This window comes from Physeter macrocephalus, chromosome 1 (assembly GCF_002837175.3).
Source record: "Physeter macrocephalus isolate SW-GA chromosome 1, ASM283717v5, whole genome shotgun sequence".
NCBI classification, from domain to species: Eukaryota; Metazoa; Chordata; class Mammalia; order Artiodactyla; family Physeteridae; genus Physeter; species Physeter macrocephalus.
Window position 1 is genome coordinate 16,561,514 of NC_041214.2, and position 25,277 is coordinate 16,586,790.

General features: G+C 36.6%; 1 protein-coding gene across 17 annotated transcripts in view; it reads right to left on the reverse strand.

The window, feature by feature from the left end:
- MBNL1 (muscleblind like splicing regulator 1) overlaps positions 1 to 25,277 on the reverse strand; it is a 180,335-nt gene that overhangs the window by 93,602 nt on the left and 61,456 nt on the right. Inside the window, exon 2 of one of the 17 annotated variants that reach the window (XM_028488581.2) lies at positions 19,846 to 19,964. The exons of 13 other annotated variants lie outside the window; for them this stretch is intronic. In XM_028488581.2, the coding sequence (XP_028344382.1) occupies positions 19,846 to 19,851 (6 nt within the window). In that variant the 5' untranslated portion in view covers positions 19,852 to 19,964. Of the gene's footprint in view, positions 1 to 3,778; positions 4,368 to 16,287; positions 16,911 to 19,845; positions 19,965 to 25,277 lie in introns of those variants that run through there. 3 more of the 17 variants (XM_024131883.3, XM_028488587.2, XM_028488563.2) reach the window with 3 other exon arrangements.

The window sequence follows — 25,277 nt, forward strand, 5'->3', positions numbered from 1 at the left end:
TGCCGCGGAGCGGCTGGGCCCGTGAGCCGTGGCCGCTGCGCCTGCGCGTCCGGAGCCTGTGCTCCGCAAAGGGAGGGGCCACAGCAGTGAGAGGCCCGCGTACCAACAACAACAACAACAACAAAAAAAAGAATGAAGGGACCGTGATTAGAGAATTAAGCTATGGAAATCTCTTTTAGTCTTTTCATTAATCTGTATGGTCCTCAAACTCAAGTATATACTTTAATAGAAAAACACTGACTTCTCTGTAATGCAATCATAAAAAAAACTGACAATTTAAATCCATTTTTCTTTTTAAATTTTTATTTACTTATTTTGGGCTGCGTTGGGTCTTCGTTGCTGCGCGCAGGCTTTCTCTAGTTGTGGCAGCAGGGGCTACTCTGCTGCGGTGCGCGGGCTTCTCATTGCGGTGGCTTCTCTTTCTTATGGAGCACGGGCCCTAGAGTGCATGGGCTTCAGTAGTTGTGGCATGCAGGCTCAGTAGTTGTGGCACACAGGCCCAGCTGCTCCGCGGCATGTGGGATCTTCCCGGACCAGGGCTCAAACCCATGCCCCCGGCATTGGCAGGCAGATTTTTAACCACTGTGCCACCCAGGGAAGTCCCCCATTTTTCAATCAAGCCTCATATAGGACAAACTGGCAAGAGACACCATGAATAAAAGGAATTTGCACTCCCCATCAGCTGCCTGACTCTCAAGCATGCTCTTATCAACAATTTTGTCTACTGTCGCATCTCTCTCCTTGAATCAATCTATATCTAGGTAGCAACCAAATCAGCTCCTCCATTCAACCTGAGGGACTAAAGCTTTAATTTTCAAAGGTTCCTCGTATTCACCTAAGGCAGGAAAAATTTATGTTTGTGCTGATTTCTCACCTTCTCCAATACTTCACTCATCAATGAGTGCTGTCTGGGCACTGTCAACACTGAGAGGACGATGATGGGTGGACTGCAGAGATCTCATGAACCCCTGAATGTGCCTGCCTGATTGTAGGGTTAAGTACTGATGTGCACTGTATCATACCTTCTACCAGATTCTCAAAATGGACCACGAGCCAAAAAAGTGAGGCTCTATTGAGATATAGACTCTTCCTCAGAAATGAATACACGTGAGATGTAACAAGTGCTCAATAAAGAGCTGTGGAATTAGTGTTTGACACTTGAATTCACCCAAGGGTGTCTACCTCTTACCCATCTATCTGTTCCATCATGCCCAACCCCCAAAATAGGAACATAAAAGACAAAGCAAAACACAGAGCAGCTTGGTCAACTTCTATGCACTGTTGTCTCTAAGTACCCCAAAAGACTAGCTTTCCCAGCCTCTGTTGCAATTAAGTTGTGCCATATAACTAACTCTAGCCCAGGGGCCCTGAGCATAAACAGTGGTTTAACTGCTGAGAAGAGATGATCAGAAGCCAATGTTCTTCCACCATCTCTCTCTGTCGTAGCTTCAGCTACTTCAGAAGTCACACGGAGGAAAATGGAGCAAACTTAGATTCCTGAGTCACCGGATGAAGGGCTGCACCACCGACTTTACAAGAGCAAGAAATAACTCTTTGTCGAGATAAGCCACTGACACTGGGGTGGTTTGTTGTTGCTGTTTGTTGCTGTTGTCGATAATCACAGCCTGTCTTCACATCCTCAAATTTAAGATAAAAAGTCTATCAGACACAGTTTAAATCTCTCTATGCATTAATTTTAAAAGGGGCAGGGTTTACTGCAAGTGTTATTTGTATATTTTTGTAAACTATTCATTACAAACTAGACTTAAACTAGTTTATTTTATAACATACTACAGAATCCAAAAAGCTTATATCCATGAACCCCTCCCGCTGCAACAAATAAGGATAAAACATAGCTTAAGGTCCAAAACAAAACAGCTATTTGCGCATGCGTTCAGGCAACACAAAATGAGCATTTCACAGTGGCACTGGCCACTACAGATACAAAGCTAAGGGCCACGGCGCCTGCTGCATCCCAGAGGACACAAACCAGTAAACATTACAAAAGGAACCAGTATAGGGTGCTATGGGGACATTACCCACAGCCTGGGGGATGGAGGGACCAAGGGAGGCTCCCCAGAGGAACCGTCACTGGGATTGAGTCTAGAAGGACAAGTAGTCGTTAGTTAAGAAAACAAGGGTGGGAAGGTTTTTAATGAGAAAACAGAAGGATGAGAAGGCACAAATGTGAGACAACTGGATGTGTGTTAAAAAAAAAAAAAAAAATTCCAGGGAGGCTGGAGAGGAGCATCTAGACTGAAGGGCCACGTTTGACGTGGCCCTAGAGACGTGGGCCAAGGCAAAACTGTGCTTCAATTTAAAATCCCAATGTAGTTAAAGGGCCTTCTCATGCTTTCCTGGGCCCTTTCAGGAGAAAATAAGATGTTTCTGCAACTGCACAATAGTCCCGATCAATCAGTGTTTTAAATGATTTGGGGTAATGATAATAAAAACACAAAAAAATGGGTATACAGAAGTTGCCACTGGCCACATTTTACTCGTTTAGATATACTGTCTCTTCAGTTTTTCCTTCTCTACTTATTCTGAAGAGTAATAAAACCAAATATTTTCAAGAAGAATAAAATCAAGTGGCTTATATTATAAACTTTATAGCTTTACACAATTTAGAAATTTAAATGGATATTTCACTTTCAGTCTAATATTGAGTCTAAAATCATGAAAATAGTAGCCAGTTCATAACCTTTGTGTCTATAAAGCTCTACTTTAAAAAAAAAAGGATCATTGATATTTATGTAAAAAGTAAAGAATGTGGATTGGTAGCAACCATAAAACAAAGAGTAACATACTTAGTATAAACAAATAGAAACATGTTTTCTATATGTTATCTAAACGGGAGGCAAAGACAACTTTTCATTTTTAACTTTTGCTTACAATTATTTTTGCTAAGAAAGAATCAGGAAACATAATTCAACTACTCCAATCAAGGGACTTGTGTCTAGAGTGTGGATCAGACCAAAGTTAAAGACATAACCTAATTTTCTTTGGTTGATAAAACAGTGGTATAAACCACAGCATTCAGCAACTTTTTACTTTGCATATTTTGATCTTTTCAAAATTATTTTCTCTTTCAGTCAAATGTTTCCACTTTCTATAACGAATAGGGTTAAAATTTTTATCTGGCTTTGAAGGTATCTATTTCTGAGCTCTAAGTTATGTCTTATTATGTTGTAACTTTCTAACCAAGAAGGGGAAAAAAGTATCATATTAATAACCTGTCCCATTCATTTGAAACTGAGGATTTGTTTTAGAAACAGCTTTTGAGGTTCACATAGGTAGCTAATGAGCCTTGTATTACGATGCACAGTCCAGGCTGCAAAACCATTCCCCTGATAGCACTGGCTTTGGGGATTACTGAACTACATTAGGGACCACAAGAAAAGGGAGCTTATTAAGAAATTTATATGCGGTTATTAAACAATATACACTTTTCCGCCCTCACAAAATTTACAGTCAAGGTGGGACTATAAGTCAAGAAGAGTTAAACTAAAGGATTTAAAACACATTACATAACCGTGAGTGTGAACAAGGCAGTGAAACATCCAGACAACAAACAAGATGCAACTGAAGGTACAGAGGTGATGCTAGGAGAGTAGTCTCCTTGGCTGAGCACCTCCTCTTTGAATCTGACTCTCTGAACTCTGAAGTGCCTGGTACATCTTCCTTTCTAAGGTCAACCCCCCTACCCACTTTTTTGACCCTTTCTCAGCTTCTCTGATATATAGCACTCCCCATTACCTTTATTTTAATGAATATTCACCTTTTCCTCTCCAATGACTCCTGTATCTTCCTTTCGTGGGAAAAACATGCTTCCATTGGACCCTCCACGCTTCTACAACAATCTTCTCTTCTCTGAACTCTCCAGCTGGCACTTCTCTTCATTTTATTACCGAATTTCTTTACAGAGTTGTCTAAACTTGTTGAGTTCTCATACATGTCTTCCAGCTTACTAGTGACTCATCTTCTTGGAATCTGGTTTGCAATGAGGATTCCACCTCCTCCCTCCCAGCTCTACTCAAACTGCCTTCTCAAAGGTTACTGGTGCCCATTTAACTGCCAGAATCAGTGTCCTTTTCTCATTTCTTGTCCTCTCTCTAGCATCTGGCACCATTAACTACTTCCTTCTTTTCTCTTTTGCCTTTCTTGATAATGCACCATTCTCCCTCCTTTTCCCACAGTTTATTAATCTGCTTGTTCTCTGTCACTTTCTTTGATTTTTCTCTCTTCTGACTGCTGATTATAGAGAGATGCACTAAGATTGTCTTTATATCCCTTCTTCCTACAGTACATTCTCTCTCTGAATTCAACACAGCACTCTCTTGTAACACAGCACTAACAGTTCTATATGAATGATTTTCAGATGCTTTTTCTGTAAATTCAACCATCCCCAACCAAATCGGTTATCTGCTCCCTGCTTATTCTCCTTAAAAAGAAAGAGAACACATCAATTCTAACACCTATATTTCTTAACTTGGCTAATGGCAATGCCTCATCCCTAATCATCCAAACTATAAATGTCAAGGTCATTTTCAGCTAACTTTCCTAGATACACATTGAGAAATAAGTCATAAACAGTAGCATAATGCAAAACATTTACTGGGTCTCTTTTTAAGTACAATATTTTTTTCAAAGCATCACATCCATTTTCCTGAAATATCTTTGAGTGGGCTCTGTGATTTTTATTGTTCAAGATGGACTACTGTGAAAAATATGAACTAATAGATAATTTCTCATTATTAGGATAACTAAGAGATTAGTCAGAAATGATATTCAGCTTTTCTAGTTCAGTGATTTCCTCTAGGCTTTGTAGAAATAGTAAAAACGTTCTCCACTAAGGCTCAGATAAAATCAAAAGCTAGTGTTTTGATAAGCTGTTCATTCAGAAGTCCAAGTTTCTATTCTTTCTCTTTTCCTTTTTTTCATTTTTCAACATGCCATGAATATAATGTTACATTCAACTATTCATTTACAAAATAATAAGAAGTAAGTTTCCAGCTGTTTTATTCACTGACTAAAGCCACTGATGCTTGCATTTTTCTTAAATGTTGTTTATGTACTTTTTCAAATGATGACACAAGACGCTGTAGGTAACACAAGTCAAATCCTAGCTCTATAAATTGGTACTAAGATAAATAAATGCAACAGCTAGAAATAACTACATAGTAACCCCTGAAAAACTGTTATTCCAGTATTTCTAAACGTCTACAGAGTGTGTTTACATAAGTACTCTCCATCGCACAAGGGATACATTCCTGGCGAATGAGCCCCTGGAGAGGCATGGTAGCCAGTACTTACGCTGATGTGAGCTCACTTCTCTATCAGCCAAGGCTCCTCCCTTCTCTTCAAATTCCCACCTCAGTTTACTTCTGCAACCACTCTTTCTGTTCCCATGCTGTAGGAAGGCTTATTAGGCTGTCCATAATGTCCCAAGACTTGCGAAAAGCCTTAATTTAACTTCATGCTGATATTTAATGTTTCCCCTACCTTTTTCTCCAACAGTTAAAAACCTGCCATGATAGTATCGAGCTCACTGCTTTTTTATTTTTTTAATCCTTTATACTTTTGCGTGTTACTGCTGCTGACTAAATGTTTAAAAATACATGGTGCATGGTGTTCCTTTAACACAATTACTGTCAAAGCTAAATAAAAATAGGGATAGAAAAGACACTAAATTCTTCTAAACCACTGTAATTTTCTTCATCCATTTCTATTTATCTAATTTAGGAAGTTAATCACATGGATGAAGGTCTATTTTTAGAACAGTACAAACTGCCCTTTTGCTTATTTGTGTTTTCTCCTCTACTGATTCCCAAAAGCCCTATAAATGCAGGTAGGGTAATTCAACCTGCATAAACAATATCTTATAACCTAAAAGTTCTCACAGTACTGTAATGTCTGGCTGTTACCACAAGAGAAAATGAGGAATTTCACCCAATTTCTTTCAATGAATTCTTTATAGTACTTTAAAATAAGTATTGTTTTCTAAAAATAATAAACAGGAAGAAGAATGTGTTACCACTAAGTTTATCCATTCACTCATCCACTAACTCACTCTTGGATTTTCACTAACACACTGATTTATTCAACAAATACACGTTGGCTTAACCAGCTCTTTGAGGATATAATATATTTTGATGATATCGCAAATTTTATATTCTCTAGTGTTTGTTAAAAATTCATTTTCTCCTTGAGGGCAGATGCTTGTTTCCTATACCTTAACTTTCTCACCATTATATTCACCTTCTCTTTTGTAAAATTATTTTGGGCAACAGAAACAAGTCTCACAACTGTAGAAGAAATTTTAAATATGACCTTGACTTTTTCAATGTATGACTTAGCTTTAAGGAAAAGAAGAGTTTGGACTCTTTTTCCTCCCACCTCACAATTCTTCAAGATAGATTAAAATTTGTACTACCAATTATATTATAAAAACAATAATTATATTTTCAGTTTTAGTGTTCACGAGAGCAATATACAAGTGCATCATTAGTGGTCAGAACCCAGGAAAATATTTACTACTCGCGGTATACTTTTGAACTTGCATTTATATTACTTTTCAGATAAATGAACTATTTCCCAAACAAGATGAAGTCGAGTTTACAAAAGGTGCTGTGCTACGCATCATCCCTATCGGGTTTCATGTGGTCCAGGGAGGAAACAGGGTGGGTATGCTTCCAAGGACACATGATACACACAAGGTAAAATGGTGATTAAATGGGGACCTGTCACAAGAAACTAAATAACTGGTGCTTCGACCCAGTCTTACATGATTTGCAGTCTTCTTTGTTGTGAAGCTCCTGACTTCCATTAAAAATGCCAAAAACAAAACAAACTTATGGTTACCAAAGGGGAAGGGGGAGAGGATAAATGGGGAGTATAGGATTAACAGACGCACACTACCATATATAAAATAGATAATCAACGAGGATTTAATGTATAGCACAGGGAACTATATGCAATATCTTATAGTAACCGATAATGGAAACGAATTTTTAAAAGAACATAGATATATACACGTATAACTGAATCACTCTGCTATAACCTGAAACTAACACAATATTGTAAATCAACTATACTTCAATAAAAAGGAAGAAAGAAAAAAAACACCAAAAACTTACAAACATGAAGTAGAAACTGACCTGATTTCCACAAGGACTGGTATATTTGAGTTACAGGTAGAAAACGGTCTATTGCAAGACTCAAACGTGAAATCTAATTTTGAAATAGCTCTGGAATGGAAATTCATAACAAAAATAACTAAAGGATAATTTTAACTCAATTTGAGGTTCTGTTATTAAAAATAAAGTGTCAACCGAATTAGTATTTTTTAAATAATTAACTTTATTTTTCAATGTGTTACTTTTCAACCCTTGTAAAGATATTTTAAAATAATTTTGGTCGCAAATGAACCTAAAATTAAACTTTCCTCTGAGTTGAGATGTCCTTTTTAAAGAGGTCTATTTCCATGTGGCAACCTTAATATAGCACATCTAGGTATCCTTTGTTGTATGAAAGTTCATTACATGTTTGCAAATTTGTCAACACGGTTCCAAAACCATAAATACATAAAAGAAAGTACAAGCTCAATCCCTCAACCCTACACTTTGAAAATACAATATCGATTACTTATTTTCTAAAATTAAAGTGATTTTGTTTAGAGATTTGGTGTAGGGCCTCGGATAGTGTCACCACAACCTTGTGATAGGTGGGTCATGAGACGCTTCGAACACAGGGTCAGGAATCATGAAAACAGCTTCTAAAGCCTTTGTTATTTTACTGTTTTTAATTGGAGGCGCTCCGTACTTTCCTCTTGGGCAACCTTCACTTTCTGTTGCAGATGATAATGGTGGCTTTAATTAGCCTAGGCAAACTTGGAAAACAAAACTGCAGGCCTGTATGTTCCTTACTTCAGAACAGTAATGCAAAGTCTAATAGGAAAACTGAAATGGGAAGTATCCCAGGAAAATGTGGTTACCCTGCAGTACAGCAATCTTCTGAGGGTCATCAGGTTTAGTCCATAAAATAATATCTTGCATTAATCCCTGTAAAATAAACTCTTCTCAGGAAAATGATGGGACAATATGGAGAAAATCAAGAAGAAAGGAAGGGAAACAATGGAAGTTAAAAAAAAATAATAAACCTATTTATGTGAAAGGTATGAATTTTTTAAAATAAGGAAACTGTTTTAAATGGATATTGCTAAAAATTTCTCACTATAAGACACTGAAATGCAGAACTGATGTGGACACATTTGAGGATTATTCTCTAAGTCTTCCAAAAGGGCACTATTGCCAAGCCCCACCTCCCAATGATATAACTTCAGATTATTCTTAAGTGTAGCTCCCTCCCATCAATCACCCATAAGTTTTTATCACTACCCATACTACCACATGAATTTGTCCTCTGGCAGTCGATCTCTTGGCTAGAAAACACTCTCGCTGACTCTCAGTTTTACCTTTTTCTCACATTGTCGGTTCCCATCAGCCCTACATCATAAAACAGGAGGCTAGATAACCACTTCTGTTAGAAACTAGTCACAAAACATTATAGCAAAATAATAACAGCTTATTGAATATCTAGTGTATGCCAGGCACTGCTCTAAATGGTTTAAATTTATTAATTTATTTAATCCTCAAAACAATCCTATAGTCCCATTATTATCTCCATTATAAAGATGGGGTATCTGACGCTCAGAGAGGTCCAATAACTTATCCAAGGAAACACACGGTAAGTAGTGGAGCTGGGGTTTGAGCCCAAGTTATCTGTTATCTGGCTCCAGAGCTAATGCTCCTAACCTCCAGGCTATACCAGCATAATTGCAATTCTACTTAGAAATGGTGTGAGAGTGTCTGCAAATTATGTCTAATAAATTATACATATACATATATATACATACATAGTGGTTTAACTATACAGCTGTCCATCTTAATAAAAACAGTGTTTTTTAAATATTTGTTTGGCTTGTTCCATTCAGCAAATTTCTTTTTTTTTTCTTTTTAATTACAAATGTCTTTAAAAAAATTCATACATCAAAGGCCAACTGCCAGATAGGAAATCAAGAGTGACAATTGGTGACGATTACCAAGCTCCGTTCACTTTATTTACATTTTCTCTCTTAGCGCTGACACTTCTATTTCCAACGGCAAAACTCTCCTCAGGAAGAGATACCACTAATTTTATTTATACCACTCACTGCCTCTTATGTTATGAAAAGGGTAAAACAGAACAGATTAAACTGCCAAGAACACATCCGGGGCAAAGGTTGGGAAGAGAAAACTGATACTCAGGTATCTAAGTTATTTCATGTGTAAAGGATTTTATGATGAGCTTAACTTTTGTTATTTACTACATACGGTTTCAATAATATCTCAAACTTACTACCTAATTAAAACTCACATGATGAATTGACAAAATAAACTAAAAGCAGGCATCAGGAAATGAAAAACAGAAAAAAAAAAAGAAAAAAAAAGCACTGCCAGGGTGTTTCCTCATATAAATAGTATGCTACACCCAGATATAATTCAGTGATGCACAGCCATAAAAGCAAAGCAAATGATTGAAGAGAAGTACAGAGATAAATAACATCTTGCAATTTGTGTTCTGGTGTAAATCTTTTATGGTATAAGCGAAACTCTGGGGTGTGTGTGTGTGTGTGTGTGTGTGTGTGTGTGTGTGTGTGTGTGTGTGTGTGTGTGTGTGTGTGTGTGTGTGTGTGTGTATTGCCATCTCTATGTATACATCTCTGTATATGTCTCTATGTATTCAGAGAGAAACTGGGAAGAGAGGGGTGAGTTTACAGACACATTTGAAAATAAAAGCAAGGAAGGACCCTACTTTCCTCAAAATAACATACTTGTGTTAGTGATGATTTTTCCATTTTCGGACTCAATTTTTCGTTTACCTTCACATCAGCGTGTGTTCTCCAAAGCAAAATTTTTTAAATGTGAAATAACTTCGCTCTTGATTTAAAAGTTTGTTCTTGAGATACCCTGGAAAGTTCCACACTATCTTAATATTATAGAAGCACTACTGCAGCATATGGTCTTTTTCAAATTAAAGAGACACAAATGTTCATGGAAACATCTGATCTGATTTTAACTCTCAGTTGAAGTTTTCTAAACAGCCATCTTTCAGGTGCCAGCACACAACATCCTGGGCGTGAACGCAAGAAGCAAATGTGTCTAGCCTACATATACCATGCCGAATAACGGGCATACCTGTCTGGTTTACCTAAAAACACCTTTATGGCAACTTAAGTATCAACATAAATTGTTAGGTTTAACGCTAAGCAGAGTTAATTTTCTTTTTAATATGTTTTATGTTTTTAATGCAAACTTTGATTGAAAAATGTTTTCATCTTATTATTTTGGAGAACACACATCAAAAGAGGAGTTAAATTTATATTAAAACCCCAAAGTTTTACCAACCATCCCCTACAAATATTTCAGCTTTTATAATTACACTCTGACTTCTCACATCATCTGCATAGGCTCTTCATTTTACTCGTACATTATGAATTACAATTTTACAATATTACATATTTAAAACCATATTTTGATAACTTCTTTATGTAAGGGTATATACATTAATGATATATTTACACCAGATATATTTTTCTTCAAGTCTCTGGCACCAAAATTGAGTTTTTAATGCCAGAAATATCATTTTTAACTGTATGAAAAATGAATGTAAACAGATTCCAATAGCTTTTAATTCTTTAAATATGTCCTTGCTTGAAGAGTTTTATAAACAGTTTGGAATATTTTATTCCCACATTCATTAATCAGGCTACATTAACAATTTCAATTCTGCTAGGTCACTAAACCTGTCATTACAGAGATTATATACATTCAGCTCCCTGGCCCACCTCTAGGATCTGCTTTAACCCTTCTCTCTGTCCCTGAGGGAGCCCCAGGACAGCCTAGGCTTCCTGCACTGTAACCTTGCTTTCCAATCCCTTTGGCGACCATGATATCCTTAAATGAGTTCTTCTGTCCCATTTCCAAAACTTCTAGTCTTTTATTTAATTGTCAAACATGCATTGCGTGTCCACTGTTTCCGAGACCCTGTGCAAAAGGCAATGCAAGTACATACGGTAAACATCCCCAACCTCAAGGAGTTGAGGATCTAGTAAAGGAGGCTAGACACGTAAGCAGCAAGAATTCAAGAAGTCCCTGTTCTGACTAGTGTTCAAGGCTAACCTCTGATACTCAGCTCCGTCCACGTTAACTCTCTCTCTCCAGAACTTAACCTCACCTGCTGGTTTGGGTTCTGTTTCAAAAGAGAAAGAATACAAGAATGATAATACTACCTACCATGTGCTTAACCAGGACCATTCCCACCACCTGGTGACCATGACGTCTGTCACTGAAACTGCCCAACTGAGAGAAGTTCACCCACCTTCCCGATGGCAAAACCACCCCACATCTGGGTCAATTCTGATCTTTGATAACTTTTCCCCACCTTTCTCTACTGGCCTGCTACTGAGGTAAAACAGCTTTGACAGGGAAATCATATCAATTCTTGGAGAGTGGAAGATCATTTAATCACCAAGATCCTGTCCGTCTCTGATTTTCATAAGCCATGCCTCTCATTCTGCGAACATACTATATTTTAAAAGAAATATGTACACCTCCATCAATTATTAATAAAAGTCATATATGGGAGGAGCTCTTTAATCATTTACTGTCCATAATAACCCAATATAATGGAATAATGTTATAATTATTAGCTTTACATATAGGTAAACAACTGTAGAGGGGTTATGTAACTTGCCTAATATCAAACAGTTTGCAAGCAATGGAGCTAGAATTCCAATTTTTGGAAGCCTTACTTCTAGAGTTCCCCCTGAACCACGAAACTATGCTACTTTTCCCAGCAGCGTACATGACACCTTGATTTATTCATCATAAAAGGTATGGTTAGGGGAGAGAGAGAGTGTCGGAGTTCAGAGAAAGCATGGGTTTGTGCTTTGTGGTTACTGCTGTTATTGCTGTTGCTTTGTGGAAGGTGTATATGTGTGTATATGTTCTTGTTTTGTTTAGTTTTCCAGTCAGACAGACTCAGGTCTGAATTCTAGTTGTATGAACTTGAGAAAGTTACATAATAGCATCAACAATTTATTGGCTATTTTCTATATGCTAGCCACTCGGCTAAGCGCTTGGCATACTCTGTCTCATTAAATTAAATTAAATTAAATTAAATTAAATCTTCATAAAAAGACAAGGAGATCTTACTCATATTTCAAAGCGAGTGTGACTATGACTGAAAGAGGACAGTAAGTAACATTTTCAAGGTCAACTAGCCAGTGATGAACGTAGGCCAGACTGAGTTGGGAGGAGGTTTAGAAGAGAGCACCTTGATGGCACTAGGTCATGAAAAGAGGAACTAGCACTCACTGCCAGAATTGTCAAATAATAGGACCTCTGAGTATGGACATTGGAGCCATACAACCTGTGCTTGAATCCTTGGATTCAGTTATGATATCTTGGGCAGTTATTCAACTTCTCTCAGCCTCAGTTTCCTAATTTGTAAAGGTAAAATAATAACACTACACATACCTCCAGGTATTTTTGTGAAGAATAAACGAGATAATTATTGTAATGGCACCGGAGGTAGTAGGTAATCAATAAATTACAATTAACGAAAGAGAGAGCTTAATCTTGAATAATTCTGATGCGATCGACTTGAATTTCCACACAACAAAATCAATAATGAATAGTGTAAAACTCCCCTAAAGTATCCAAAATGTTAGTATCGGGGATCATTCCCTAGCTCTGTCCCTTCTTCTAGTCGCTCAAACCAAGTGCAGCTCTGTTCTTTTCTTTCTTTTCTACATGGGTACGTCTAATGAGGCTGTGAACTTCGATATATTTGTTACAACAAAGGAAATATATCATAAAAGTCTCACATTTGACATTTCTCAATGTCGTTTATAAATGTTCTGCTCATAGCCCACCAGTCTGAACAACTCTCATACTCTCCAAGAAGGGACAAGGAACAGACGGGAAACAGGAACCAGTGGGAATTGAGACGTATGAGTCTTATGAGCTGAGTGATGGTAGAAATACTTAGTGATCGTTATGACTGGCATTAAACAGACCTTATTTTGCGAACTAGCCCAAGACTTCTAAGACTTCCAGTGAATAAGTACTTCGTATTTTTTTCTCAAGTTAAGTTTTACAAACTCCCGCTCCAAAACTACTCCAATACTTAAGTATTTTGCAAATTGAACTTTCTAAAAAGAGAATTCAGAGTTTATAGTCTTAGTTTCGTACACATTTTTCCCCTAGGTCCATCTTGGACAGTGGGCACCTTGGCCATCACGCAAAGGGACTGGATTACAATTATATCTCCCCCAAGGACCACAGTAAAGGAGCCTAAGCATGGTCTTATTAAGCAATGATAGCTATATGGTAAAGTCAAGGAGAATTTGGATTTTGAAGTAATAATTCCAAGTCAGACAACCAGAATGCATTTAATTAATAAATATATCAAATAATTTCACACAAATATAATTATTGTATTACAGAGAATGTGCATTCTTTCCACTTTTATGACACCACAAATAAACAGATATCTTTAAAAATACAAGTTGAGGAATTTTTTAATTTTGGAAACAGCGAAAGCCAATTAAAATTTTTGCTTAGAAGCAGAAAATATACTGCCTATACTTGAACAATCTTTTCAACTCTAAGAATTTAAATTTTCAGAAAATTGCCAAATTTACATGATCATAAACTGAAATAAATGGCATGCCAGAAGTTCTATACTCTCATCAAACAAAAATATTTTAATGATCCTTCCAATGTACTTTTCAAAATCCTAATATAATGAAATCCACACTAAACAAGACAAAAAATAAAAAAGAAATTCTAAAGGCCTCAATCATGCTACATTGTGGAAGTGAGCCCATGTTTATCAGCCACGCTCAGAAACTCTTAATACTGAAGAAAATCTCTTCGATTCCTAGAATCCATTCATTCTCTGCTGACATTGGCAAATTGGCCCCTCAAATGTATTGCAACTTTAAGAAACAGAATCACATAGATGCAAATGCACTGGGTTAGAATTCAGTGACTTGGATTCTGGTCTTGGCTCTGTGCTTAAGACACTGTGAATTACTGGTCCTCTGTTTCCTTATCACTAAAAAAGTCACTCTATTATTTATTCAATTTATTTACTTATTACTATTATTTATTCTATTCAGCTAGCTGCTAAGATCTTCATGGTACCATTATTTTATGATATCATGTACATTTTCTATATGCCTTAAAAAAGTCATCACTAAACTATCAGTATTACTACATTGTGTCCTGCTTATATGAAGTTACTTTCTCCACAGAACATTAAATACAATGAATATCACTAATTAATTGTGCTCCACTAAAAATATTTTTAAAGTAATTTTAAAATTGTAAGGTAATTTTATAAACGGCCATAATAAGTTCAATCTATCATTCTGTCTTAACACTTAATTAAATCATTTTAAAATTTTATATATATATAAAATTTTATGTATATGTAACTATATCTATCTATCTATATATACACATATATATATGTTCTGTTTCATTTCTTGTCCCAGAATAATATAAGAATTCTAGATAAATAAAACAGGGAAAAAGCACTCTACAAGCCAACTTGAGAATAATGCAAACTCTTACCTCGAGACTGTGCCACACATTTTTTAAAACAGTAAACTCATTATAAATGTTAAGAATCAAAGTATTAAAATTTCCCTTTTCTATTTTTACATATGAAATCAATTAGTCAATTTGATGCACTAGAAAGACAGCAAAACATTCCATTTACTTATGCTTCGAGGTCTAGAGGGAATAAAACTTGGATATTTGCAAGTGTAAATAAAATACTTTGTTGAACATCTTTTAGTTTTAAAAATAAGCATGCTAAAATAAGCACTATCAAAGATAAATCTTTGTTTTCGTTTTGTACAGCTATTAGTCAACATTCTTTTCATTTTTAAAACCTGTTACATTTTTGGTTATTGAGATGGAAGTGTTTCAACGTGACAGTAAGCTAATAATACCCTTGATTCCAACCATAGGGAATCAATTAAGAGATTAAGTCCTTATTGAAAAGAAAACAAAGGGAGAAAAAAGAAGACATGAATTGATAGTAAGGCCACCGAAGATCTCATATTAGAAGAGGTGTGTTAATAACACTTCCCAGAATAATGTCTATGAAAGGAGGCAGAGTAAAGAATAAAGGTTATAAATAAATAACAGTGGCCACAAAAGCTATTCATGCTGAAGAGATGATTTGGGTCGTTCACTCCGAGATGCTGCTGTGCTCTCTCCCACCCCTCACACACACACACACACCAACACCCCACGTGTTTCTTTCATCCTGGTTTTTACATGCAAATGGAATAAAATTTTTCCCCCAAGAAATAGGGGCAGGGAAATAATCCCCTTTAAAAAAAAAAAAACAAAACAAAAAACCTGAACTTAAATCCTAAAAGAAAAAGAGACGGCTATATTTAGAATGCCAAGCAGTATTTTTTTTTTTTTTTTTTTTTTTTTTTTTTTTGCGGTACGCGGGCCTCTCACTGTTGTGGCCTCTCCCCTTGCGGAGCACAGGCTCCGGACGCGCAGGCTCAGCGGCCATGGCTCCCGGGCCCAGCCGCCCCGCGGCACGTGGGATCCTCCCGGACCGGGGCACGAACCCGTGTCCCCTGCATCGGCAGGCGGACTCTCAACCACTGTGCCACCAGGGAAGCCCCCAAGCAGTATTTCTGACAACGGACAATAAAATATTCTAGCACTACCATGATCTGAGCTGCCTTTCCCATTCCTTCTGAATTAACTATGGACATAGGAATTTGAGTTTGAAGAATTGGAGGATATAATCATTTCATGTTTGTTTCTGGTTTTAAACATGAATGGAGAGGTAAATAAAATACAGGCATTTGGAAAAATAAATCATTTCTAATTTATTTTTAACTGTTTCAATTCTCAGCAAGATTCTTCTGACAAGATACACAAAGCCAAGAGGTGCTTCATGAATTCCACTTCAAAGAATGGAAAAAATATTTTAAAAAATCTATTCAATGCCAAGTTTAATCTAAAAAAAAATCGAAGAGAAATGTGATTATCGCACCAAATTCCTAAAAAAAGTGTTTTGTTATGGCTCTATCATCAGATACAGAGTTGCCCAAGGATACTCTAGCTATAGAGTCTACGTTAAATTAATGGCTGTAGGTTTTTTAGCTTCTAAAACAGCTTCCTAGAGAAATCAGTATCTTACCTTTACATACCTTCTGGAGAGGTTTCTTGGTGCTTTGAAAACTCCTGAGGTCTATGTCAAACGGCCATTCTGGTGCTCTCGGGGTCTTAGGGGCTTGGAGAAATCCCAACACCTGCTGCTACCACTGAGTGTCGAGGCTAGGAAAGCTTCAGGGTTTTGACAGCAGGATCACTGAGCCACAGCCAAAGCTTGGGAAGCCTTAACAACTGAAAGCAAGTGTAGAGGGCAACGTGGTACCCAGCACGCACAGGGCGCTCAATAGTAGCAGCAGGGGGTGGAATTATTACCGCCCTCCCGAGCGTTCAGAGGCAGCCATCAGGGAACCCAAGGGTCTGTCACTGGACAGAGCCAAGGAAGTGGAGACACGACCACACAGCATGAGGAGACCCTAAGAGAACAAGGGAACGCGAACAACTAGCAGAGAGCTCAAGTAGCACTTGGAGAGAATCATCAAACTTCCCCGACAGAACACAAGAAGCAATGGCAAAATGCAACAAAATACATGGAGATAGGCCATTCTAGCATCCCACAGACAGCCAAAAAAACACAGGTGAGGGGGGATATGGAGCTCTAGTTCTAGAAAGAAAAGTCAGGAAGACATATTATAGTCTGCCTACTAGATTTGAGGTTAAAAATCTAGTAAGTGGCATAAAATTCCTAAATCCCATCACTATAATGTTTACATTAAGATAAGGGAATTTACAAATATAAAAAGTCACAGGTGCTGATCCACAAGGCAACAGAGGTTAAAAGGCAAAGTTGTCCATTATGGGAGGAGAAAATGAAAAGACAGAGAGAAGGTTAAACTCGGTTGATTTTTAAATGGAGAAATAATTAAAACTGCTTCTTAAATACAACACGTTTCATCAAATACATCGCTTTCTATTACGATCAGATGAGGGAGACTGAAGGAATTCATGAGATAAGAGAAGAAGAATATGAAGAAGAAAAGTAAATGGACAAAGAGTGTTCAGAGATGAGTAGAGGAAGAGATGGAAGAAAGAAAAGAGAAAAAACAAGGAGGAAGAAAGAAAAATGAGATGAACTTAATCAGGTTTTAATGCATTGTCAGATAACTACTCACTAAGATTCTCCTAAATCTGGGCTTCACGAGGTTCTATTTTCCATGCAGATGCTCATAGCTTGTTAACCACTATTTGCAGCTCTTCAAACTTCTCACACACCCTCAGGAACTTATAATTAAGTATTAACCAGCTACAAGAGACAGACCCTAAGACCATTTTGCTTTAATGAGCTGGGTGAAATCAAGCCAGGGACTAAATATAAACTCTGACAGAACTTTAATAATCCCTAGTATGAATCAAAATTAAAATGATCAGGCTCATTTAGGAACTGTCACTTTGTCAATACTAGAAGCAAATTAACCATGCATAGTATTTTATATTGTTATAGAGTTAAATGAAAAGAAACTTTACTGCCTAATGGCCATTCTGTGTGTGTAATTCTTGATTTCAGGTATTTACTTAATGTATATATTAACTTCAGGTTAACCAGAATAGTAATAATAATCTATTTTACTTGGTGTCAAATAACTCAAATAACGAGTGCTGGGAAAGGTTGACTTTCATCCCTCACCTCATATACATGTGGTTATATTATGTTGTATATATTATGTTAATAACCTGTACAATAAAAGCAGCTCTTGCTTGGGCATACTTACTTATGTCCAGGAAGTCGCTATGGGTCAGATATTTTTATAAAATGAAATAATCCTTAAACTACAAAATAGTAAGTACTGCCCAGGCAGCTAGTATTTATTTTAAATTTGAGAGAACTGAGATTTTATAAGAGGATGAGGAATCTGAATTTCCCTTTAAAAATACTTTTACTGTATAAACGGTGCCTGAGTGTAGATGTTGGTTTGAACTAAAACTTAATTTTTTAAAACACAATCATGTCAATATGATAGGTTTGCATAACGAAAGATGGAGTCCCTATGGTAGAAGCTAAATGGAAGCTGAGCTTTTTTTTTTTAGTGTAATAAGTCTGACTTTAAATAATACATTAAAAAATCAATTACAGTTTGTTTTCTGGCCTCTGTTCTCAAGCCCACTCATGAAAATCAGTTTCAACAATCTAAACAACAAAAACTAAAACATACAAACAAAAAAATGTGGAAGAGAAGAGACTGAATTAATGTTGCCAGTTGAAATGGTAGAGTCCATTCAATTATAAAGCTCTTCAGAGAGAATGGTATGTCAGGATTGTCAGTGAAAATAGAAAAATCGGTACTAGCTTTTTAAAAATAAACATTACATTGCTACTAAAGTATCTTCCTAAAGTAATGAGATAATCTAAATCAGTGTTTCTCTGTTAAGCGTCACAAAGGGAGAAATTTTTGACAAAGGTGCTTACAACTGTATCCCTACACCTAGTTAACCTGGCAACATAGTAGGGGCTCAGTACATATTTACTGGCTAAATGGTGGTGCCACATGTGAAAAGGCACTTCTCAAAAGCATGGGGGGGGGCGGATTATGGTCAAATAGAGTTCTTAAAAATTAAAGTTAAACAGGGGTCTTCCTACATGGCTTGTCAGAACCTTTATTATGCTCCTGAAAATTCCTAAACTTGATTATCGTCAACACTTTTCATGGAATACCTATTAATCATACATTAATTATTCTAGAAAAACTTGGTCTACACCTCTATGGAAAACTTGATATTTCTGCATCTTCCAATCTTTTAATGAAAGACACAGGTGAACTATAAATTGGCACATATTCATCTCTGTTATAAATTATAAGGTGGAAGAGATACCTATGTATTTCAAATCTCATAGTAGGCTTATCACAAATGGCTGCTGCTTTGGGATAAGGAAATTTTAGAGGTGAATATTTTGGAGTGAGAAAAATTGAGAGAGCTCATTTAAATTATTCGTTTCACCAATGAAGAAACTTGCTCAAGGAAACTATTATACCTTGTGTTGGTAGATAAATACATTAGCAATGAAGTTTCTTTATTGCTAATGTCAAAGATTCATCCTGTGCAACTATCTGACTAATATAAACAATATCTTACTAATTTGCTTACATAATTATCTTGAATTGAAAAGAATATTCCTGACAAGAATTATGTGTATTAAATAATCTCTTAGTTTAAAATTCTATACTCTATTGTGCTGAAAAAAAAGGAGGGGCTCATTTAGAATTGAAAGGGAAAATAATTGCTTTCATATACTAGAAAGTCTTTATTTTTTTTTTAATCACTGTGGGTCAAGTGAAAAACAAGAATGAAGATTAAATAGTGCCTGAGAAATTACATGGGAAACTATACTCCATATACTGAGATAGCTAACAAACTTCAGGATTAGCATCTTCAAGTAGTAAAGCTGGAAATAAATGTTTATTTATGGAACATACACAGGATCACAGACCAGTCACCAGTGTTAAAACTATGATTCCTTTCTAAAACAATGTTCTGATATTCAGATTATCAGATGCCATTTTCCCATGGACGCCACCTCAGTCCTTGAGAGAGCGAACCTGCCCAAAAGGTATCTTAGTAAACTGGCTCCCCAGTTGCCTTATTCACTCACCAGCATCCATTAGCCAACTCCATGCTTTATCTTCAATAGATAAGATACGGCTTCTTCTTGCCATGGTGCCGTGAAAAGGATCCAGAAGGTTCCCTTAAACCACATTTCCTGAGTGACTGCTGCAGCACCAAGAGTAAAGGGTATGCCAGGTCAGCCACTTTTCCTTCCCAGCAATATTAGAAGCAGCAACAGCAACAGCAGCTGGAGCAGAGACCCAACCCCTTGCAGGATGCTAGCCAAAGCGCTCTTGTGTACTCTACCCCTAGACAGACTTTGCCCGTATGTTTGCACCTTCCCCGCAGAGTGTCAAAACAGGTGCTTTCCTGTGATCATGCTTTAAGTCTGCTCCCCAAACAAGGTGATAAATATACTGTTACTATGAACTTCTAAGTTTCTAATTCTATGGAAAACACATTCTAAAAGATTTACTTTATCATAAGGAAGCCTTGATGAATCCTTCTTAAATTTTCATTCACCTTTCCCACTCCTAAGAAGCAGGTAGACTGCCCGAAAATTTCCTGTTCATGAAAAAACGGATGTTACCATATGAAACAAATGCCATCATGCAATTTTGATCATTTCTTTCATAATATTCTATCTGCCTTCCTGGCACAGAATCATGTTTGACAAATGCTAATGTTTTCATAATCTTTACAACACTCCCAACAGATGGTGAAATATCAGGTCTCATGAACTTTATTTTACAGAAGCAACGTCTTCTCTGCCTCTATCTTTCACTCCCTTTTTGATGTTATTGATGAGTTGCTTTTCTTCCCAGTGGTGTTCAACTTAATGAGTGGCTAGAATATGGCTGGACAAAGAGAAGGTAACATCACTAACAAAGCATTTACTTTACTTAACTGATTCATCCAGAGCTCAAATCCTATAGGTTAAAAAAAAAAAACCTACAGATATTTTTTTAATCTAAACAGTCCAACAAAGGATAAGTGAAAAACAGATGATTATTTTCCTAATAATTAGAAAATAATTATAAACTCCAAGGCATGTGTTCTCTGCACAGCAGAAAATAACAATTCTCATTAGCAAAACTGAAACCCTACATACACAGATTCTGAGTATAACATGTTGCTCGTGTATTAATACTTCATGTGTTCACTTCAACATCAAGATAAAAATCAGAACAGCAGTTAACACATATCACATACTCAAGTAATGCCAGGCACTCAGTACTTTACATGTGTTATCCCGTTTAATCTTCACAGCAACTGCAGATCAGGTATTATTACAGCCCCATTTTGCAAATGAGAAAACTGAGGCTCAGTCAAGTTATGTCACAAGTTTAAGGTCACAGGGCTCGAAAGTGATTTGAACCCAGGTTGTACAGTTCCAGACCTGGAGCTCTTAAACATCTTGTGAAAACTACAGCATCGTTCTGGTTTTCATTTATTTCTGTACTGCAAGTTTACCTAAACAGCTAATATGTATACAGTACTTATTGTGTGCCCTAAAATTCCGTAAGTCCTTTGCATGTGTTAATTTCTTCACGATTCAAAACAACCCAGCGAGGTAAATACACTCCTATTTAGTGGGGTAAGAATGTTAAGGAAGTCGCCAAAGTTCACAGGATTACTAAGCAGCAAATGTAAACTTTGGATCCAGGGAATGCAGCTCCTGAAACTGTGGTTTTGTGCCTATGCCTACCCTCTACTGCCTCCTGAAAGCTGATTGCATGTTAGACCCTTAAAGAAAGGGGCTAAGAAATGTCAGGTCTGGCCAAAACCCTGGTGGAAGGAGGATCTGCTATCCCGTCTCTTTTCAAAAACATATGTATAAAGTACATGAGCTTATACAATACACGATTCTATCATTTTCCTTCATGATGCTTACTAACTTAAGGAATCAGCAAATATTTTATGTGATTCTCAGATTTTTAAAAGTCAAGGACAAATTCAGCTTTCACATTTTATTCCAATGTATCATATCTTCAGAGGTACTAACAGGACAGTCACATTATCATCACAGGGTCAGTCATCCTGTTTTGGGGAATTACCATTGCTGACGGTCATATTTATATTTTATTCCCATAATTGGCAAATAAATGTAATTATGTGCAGGGCCAAGACAATAATTGTGAGCTTAGAGGAAGCTTCAGAAATCCAAGGTTCATCCCTTGAGATGCTGGCTGCAATCAACCTTGGGCCAAGACACTTCCTTGAATATTCAGCAGCTGAAATGACCTTCTTTGAATTAGCTCTTAAGGACACAAAGCCATCTGGGGAATGTCAGATAACTCAAATCAAGCACCTAGGGTCCCGAGTGTAAGCCTGAAAAACCAATGAAGAATACTGAGACCAAGCTATTTCTTTAATTTGGCAGCAAAGCCTAACTCTCAGGATGAATTTTGGCTAGCGTTAGCTTTTTTGGCTTTAACCTGACATAAATTACCGTAAGAATCCATGAAAAGTTCAGAGAGAAAATACAGTTATGGTAAAGGTGTCTACCCTCTGTCAGAATTTAGCCACCACCTGTAAGAAATGCAGCCATTTGGCGACATTTAGCAGAGAGAAATTTACATACCCATGTGGCATAGCTTGAGGTGATGCATTGGAGTCTATTTACTCTCAATTATTTTTACAATCAAAAGTTTCCACAGAAGGAAGATGACAATTCTTTACCCCATTGCTAGACAACTACCTTCTCTGTAGAATTCCTTGGGAAGTGGTATTACATACTGTACCCACATAAGCTTGATTTACTCTTTGGCTGACACCAAGATTTAAATTTATCTCAGTGTCCAATGTGAACACTGAATTAACACAAAAGCTATTCAAAAAATTTTCAAAAACATTCTGGAATTTTTGGGGTGAGAAAAAAAAAATTCCATAGGCTTTTTACATAAGGCAGAGCAAAACAAATGATTTTATGACCTTGGCGCCACTAAGTGATAGACTAGGAAGATCATGACTCATTTATGAAGTTGTCCAAATTTTATATGAGCATATATATGTATATATTCATTCTGTTTGACTTATCTATTGAAGTTACAGTTCTTACTTCTTGCTGTTAATGACGCTGTAATTAAAAACGTAGAAATATGATTCTGATCATTTTAACACACTACTTTTAGAAAGATATCAGTCAATAGACATTATATTTGTAGATGAATAAATTAACTGCCTCATATTCATTAACTCCTACTGGGTCTACTCTCTTTTTATTTAATTCCTTGAACTTGGCTTTATCTGCAAATAAATATGTTAATAAGCATCAACTCTAGCCGGTTCACAGATCAGAACAGGAGCAGTTGCAGAGAGCTTCCCAGCTTCTTCTGGAAACTAAACAATGTACCAACTGTAACCAATCCTTAACTAACACTAAGTCGGCTAGATATGAACTGGTGACCTAAAAGTGAAAAGCTTTAATTGTGCATTACAAATTTCTGAGTCATTTTGTCCTCACAACTTTACGCTTTAAATAAACCTAAATGCTGGCTAAAGAAAATCTACAAGTACGACTTAGTAGTGTTTCCAAACCAGGAAAAGGAAGGACTTTCAGTGTTTGAGATAAGGTTTGTTTTCTGGAGTTTGGAAAATAAACATTTCCTATGCAGTTATGCCTGGGAGGTGTGTGTGTGTGTGTGTGTGTGTGTGTGTGTGTGTGTGTGTAGAGTGTCTACATTTGTGTGGTTAAGGGTGGAGAGGGGGAGAGAGGGAGAAGAGAGAGAAAGGTAGAGAGGAGAGAGGGAGAAAGAGAGAACTTTTTAGCAGTATTTGGTGTTCATGCAAACTGGTTATTTTGTGCTGGAATTAGAATTTACCTCAGGAAGTATGTGCACATGTGCCATGAAAATATTGCAATTTACCATAAATTCAACAGGAAATGCTTACCTGACTGTGTAACGCATTTCTATGAATGCAATGATACAGAATATGTCCCATATAGTTGCATAAAATAACAGTACTCTTGGGTCTCTAAATTACATTAATTTGATACCTTTATTTCAATATACATAAGCCATTTGCTGCATTTCAATAATAATAGCATATTTTTTCCACATCAAAGAATAAGCAAATTTTGTCCTGATGCCGTGCTTTTATAACCTTAGAGCTATCTACTTTCTCAGTAATTTTTATGTAATTTATTGTTTACTGTAGTTACTAAGGAATGGCCGAGGGAAATAATAGTGTCTTATTTGTCAAGTATAGATACATTTGTAACCTATCATATGACATTTTAAGTATCAAGGCATCAGTAAGCGCTTCTACTGCAATTGTACATCTTCCCATGTGTTAGGTGGTTAGTTGGAAATGCGTCACACAAGCAAGCCTGTGTCAATATATGGATACAGGATTAAAATTAGAAAAACAAAATGCCACTTCCGGGTCTGTGTCTACCAGTCCATTTAATCTTCATTACACAACTCTGAGGCAGGTATATTATTATTCCCCTTTGACAGGTGAGAACACTCAGAGAGGTTGAAAAATGTGTCCAGCAAAAGCTGTTCCATGAATGCCCCTAATAGAAACTAGGGATTAATAGGATTTCACCAACACACACACACTCACACACACACACGCGCGCGCACACACACTTGCGGTTTCCTGTTTTCTGTTATAGGGACTGTTATGTATATTTCATTTGATATATAGAGTTAAAATGTAGACTTCGGAGAATTTATAGAAATAATTCTTAAAGTATTTGGAGACTGCTACTCCTTCAGTTTACTGTTTACTTCAGATAAGTAACTATATAAGTGAAAATTATTTCAAACCAAGTAGCTTACATATTTTAATCTGTCCAGAATGCTTTTATTTTGCCCAACACTTGAAAACAGTAGAACATTTGTTTGTTTTAAAAGAAAGCCATTTTCTTTATGCACTTGGACAGTGCTGTCTGACCTAAGCCAAGGAGTAAACATCATTCTTTTATTTCTACAGGGTTCTCTGAATCCCTAACAGAAAAATTTCCCCACTTGTGTTTTTGTTTGTTGTTAATATAAAGACTGTATGCTGTAATTACATGCGACCAGTATTATCCCTTCTTCTTAAAGCCCAGTTTCGCCCTCTGATGAGCTCCTGTTTGTTAGCACGGGTACTTCCAGTTCCACCTTCCTGTTTAAAATATTTCTTCCCCCGCTCCCCACTTTTTTTTTCCTTCCTGAAATGACTAATCTTCCTGTTATTCTACTCTGTCAATTTTTCCTCTGGTATTCTTTTCATGTTGCATAACATTTACTTTTCACCAACTCCTTTTATAAGTTTACTACTATATCCTTGTTGCTAGCCTTCCATTTTCTACAGATTAAAACAGTCAATATTTATGGATGAGCACACTTTTTGGTCAACTTTCGTGCTATTCAGATTAAGCTATTTCCTCGAGTCAAAAATGCAACTATTCTTTCAATTGACATAATATAAACAGCAATTCTGATCTTCAAAGTAAAGTCGGCTTAATCCTCAGTTACCTGATAT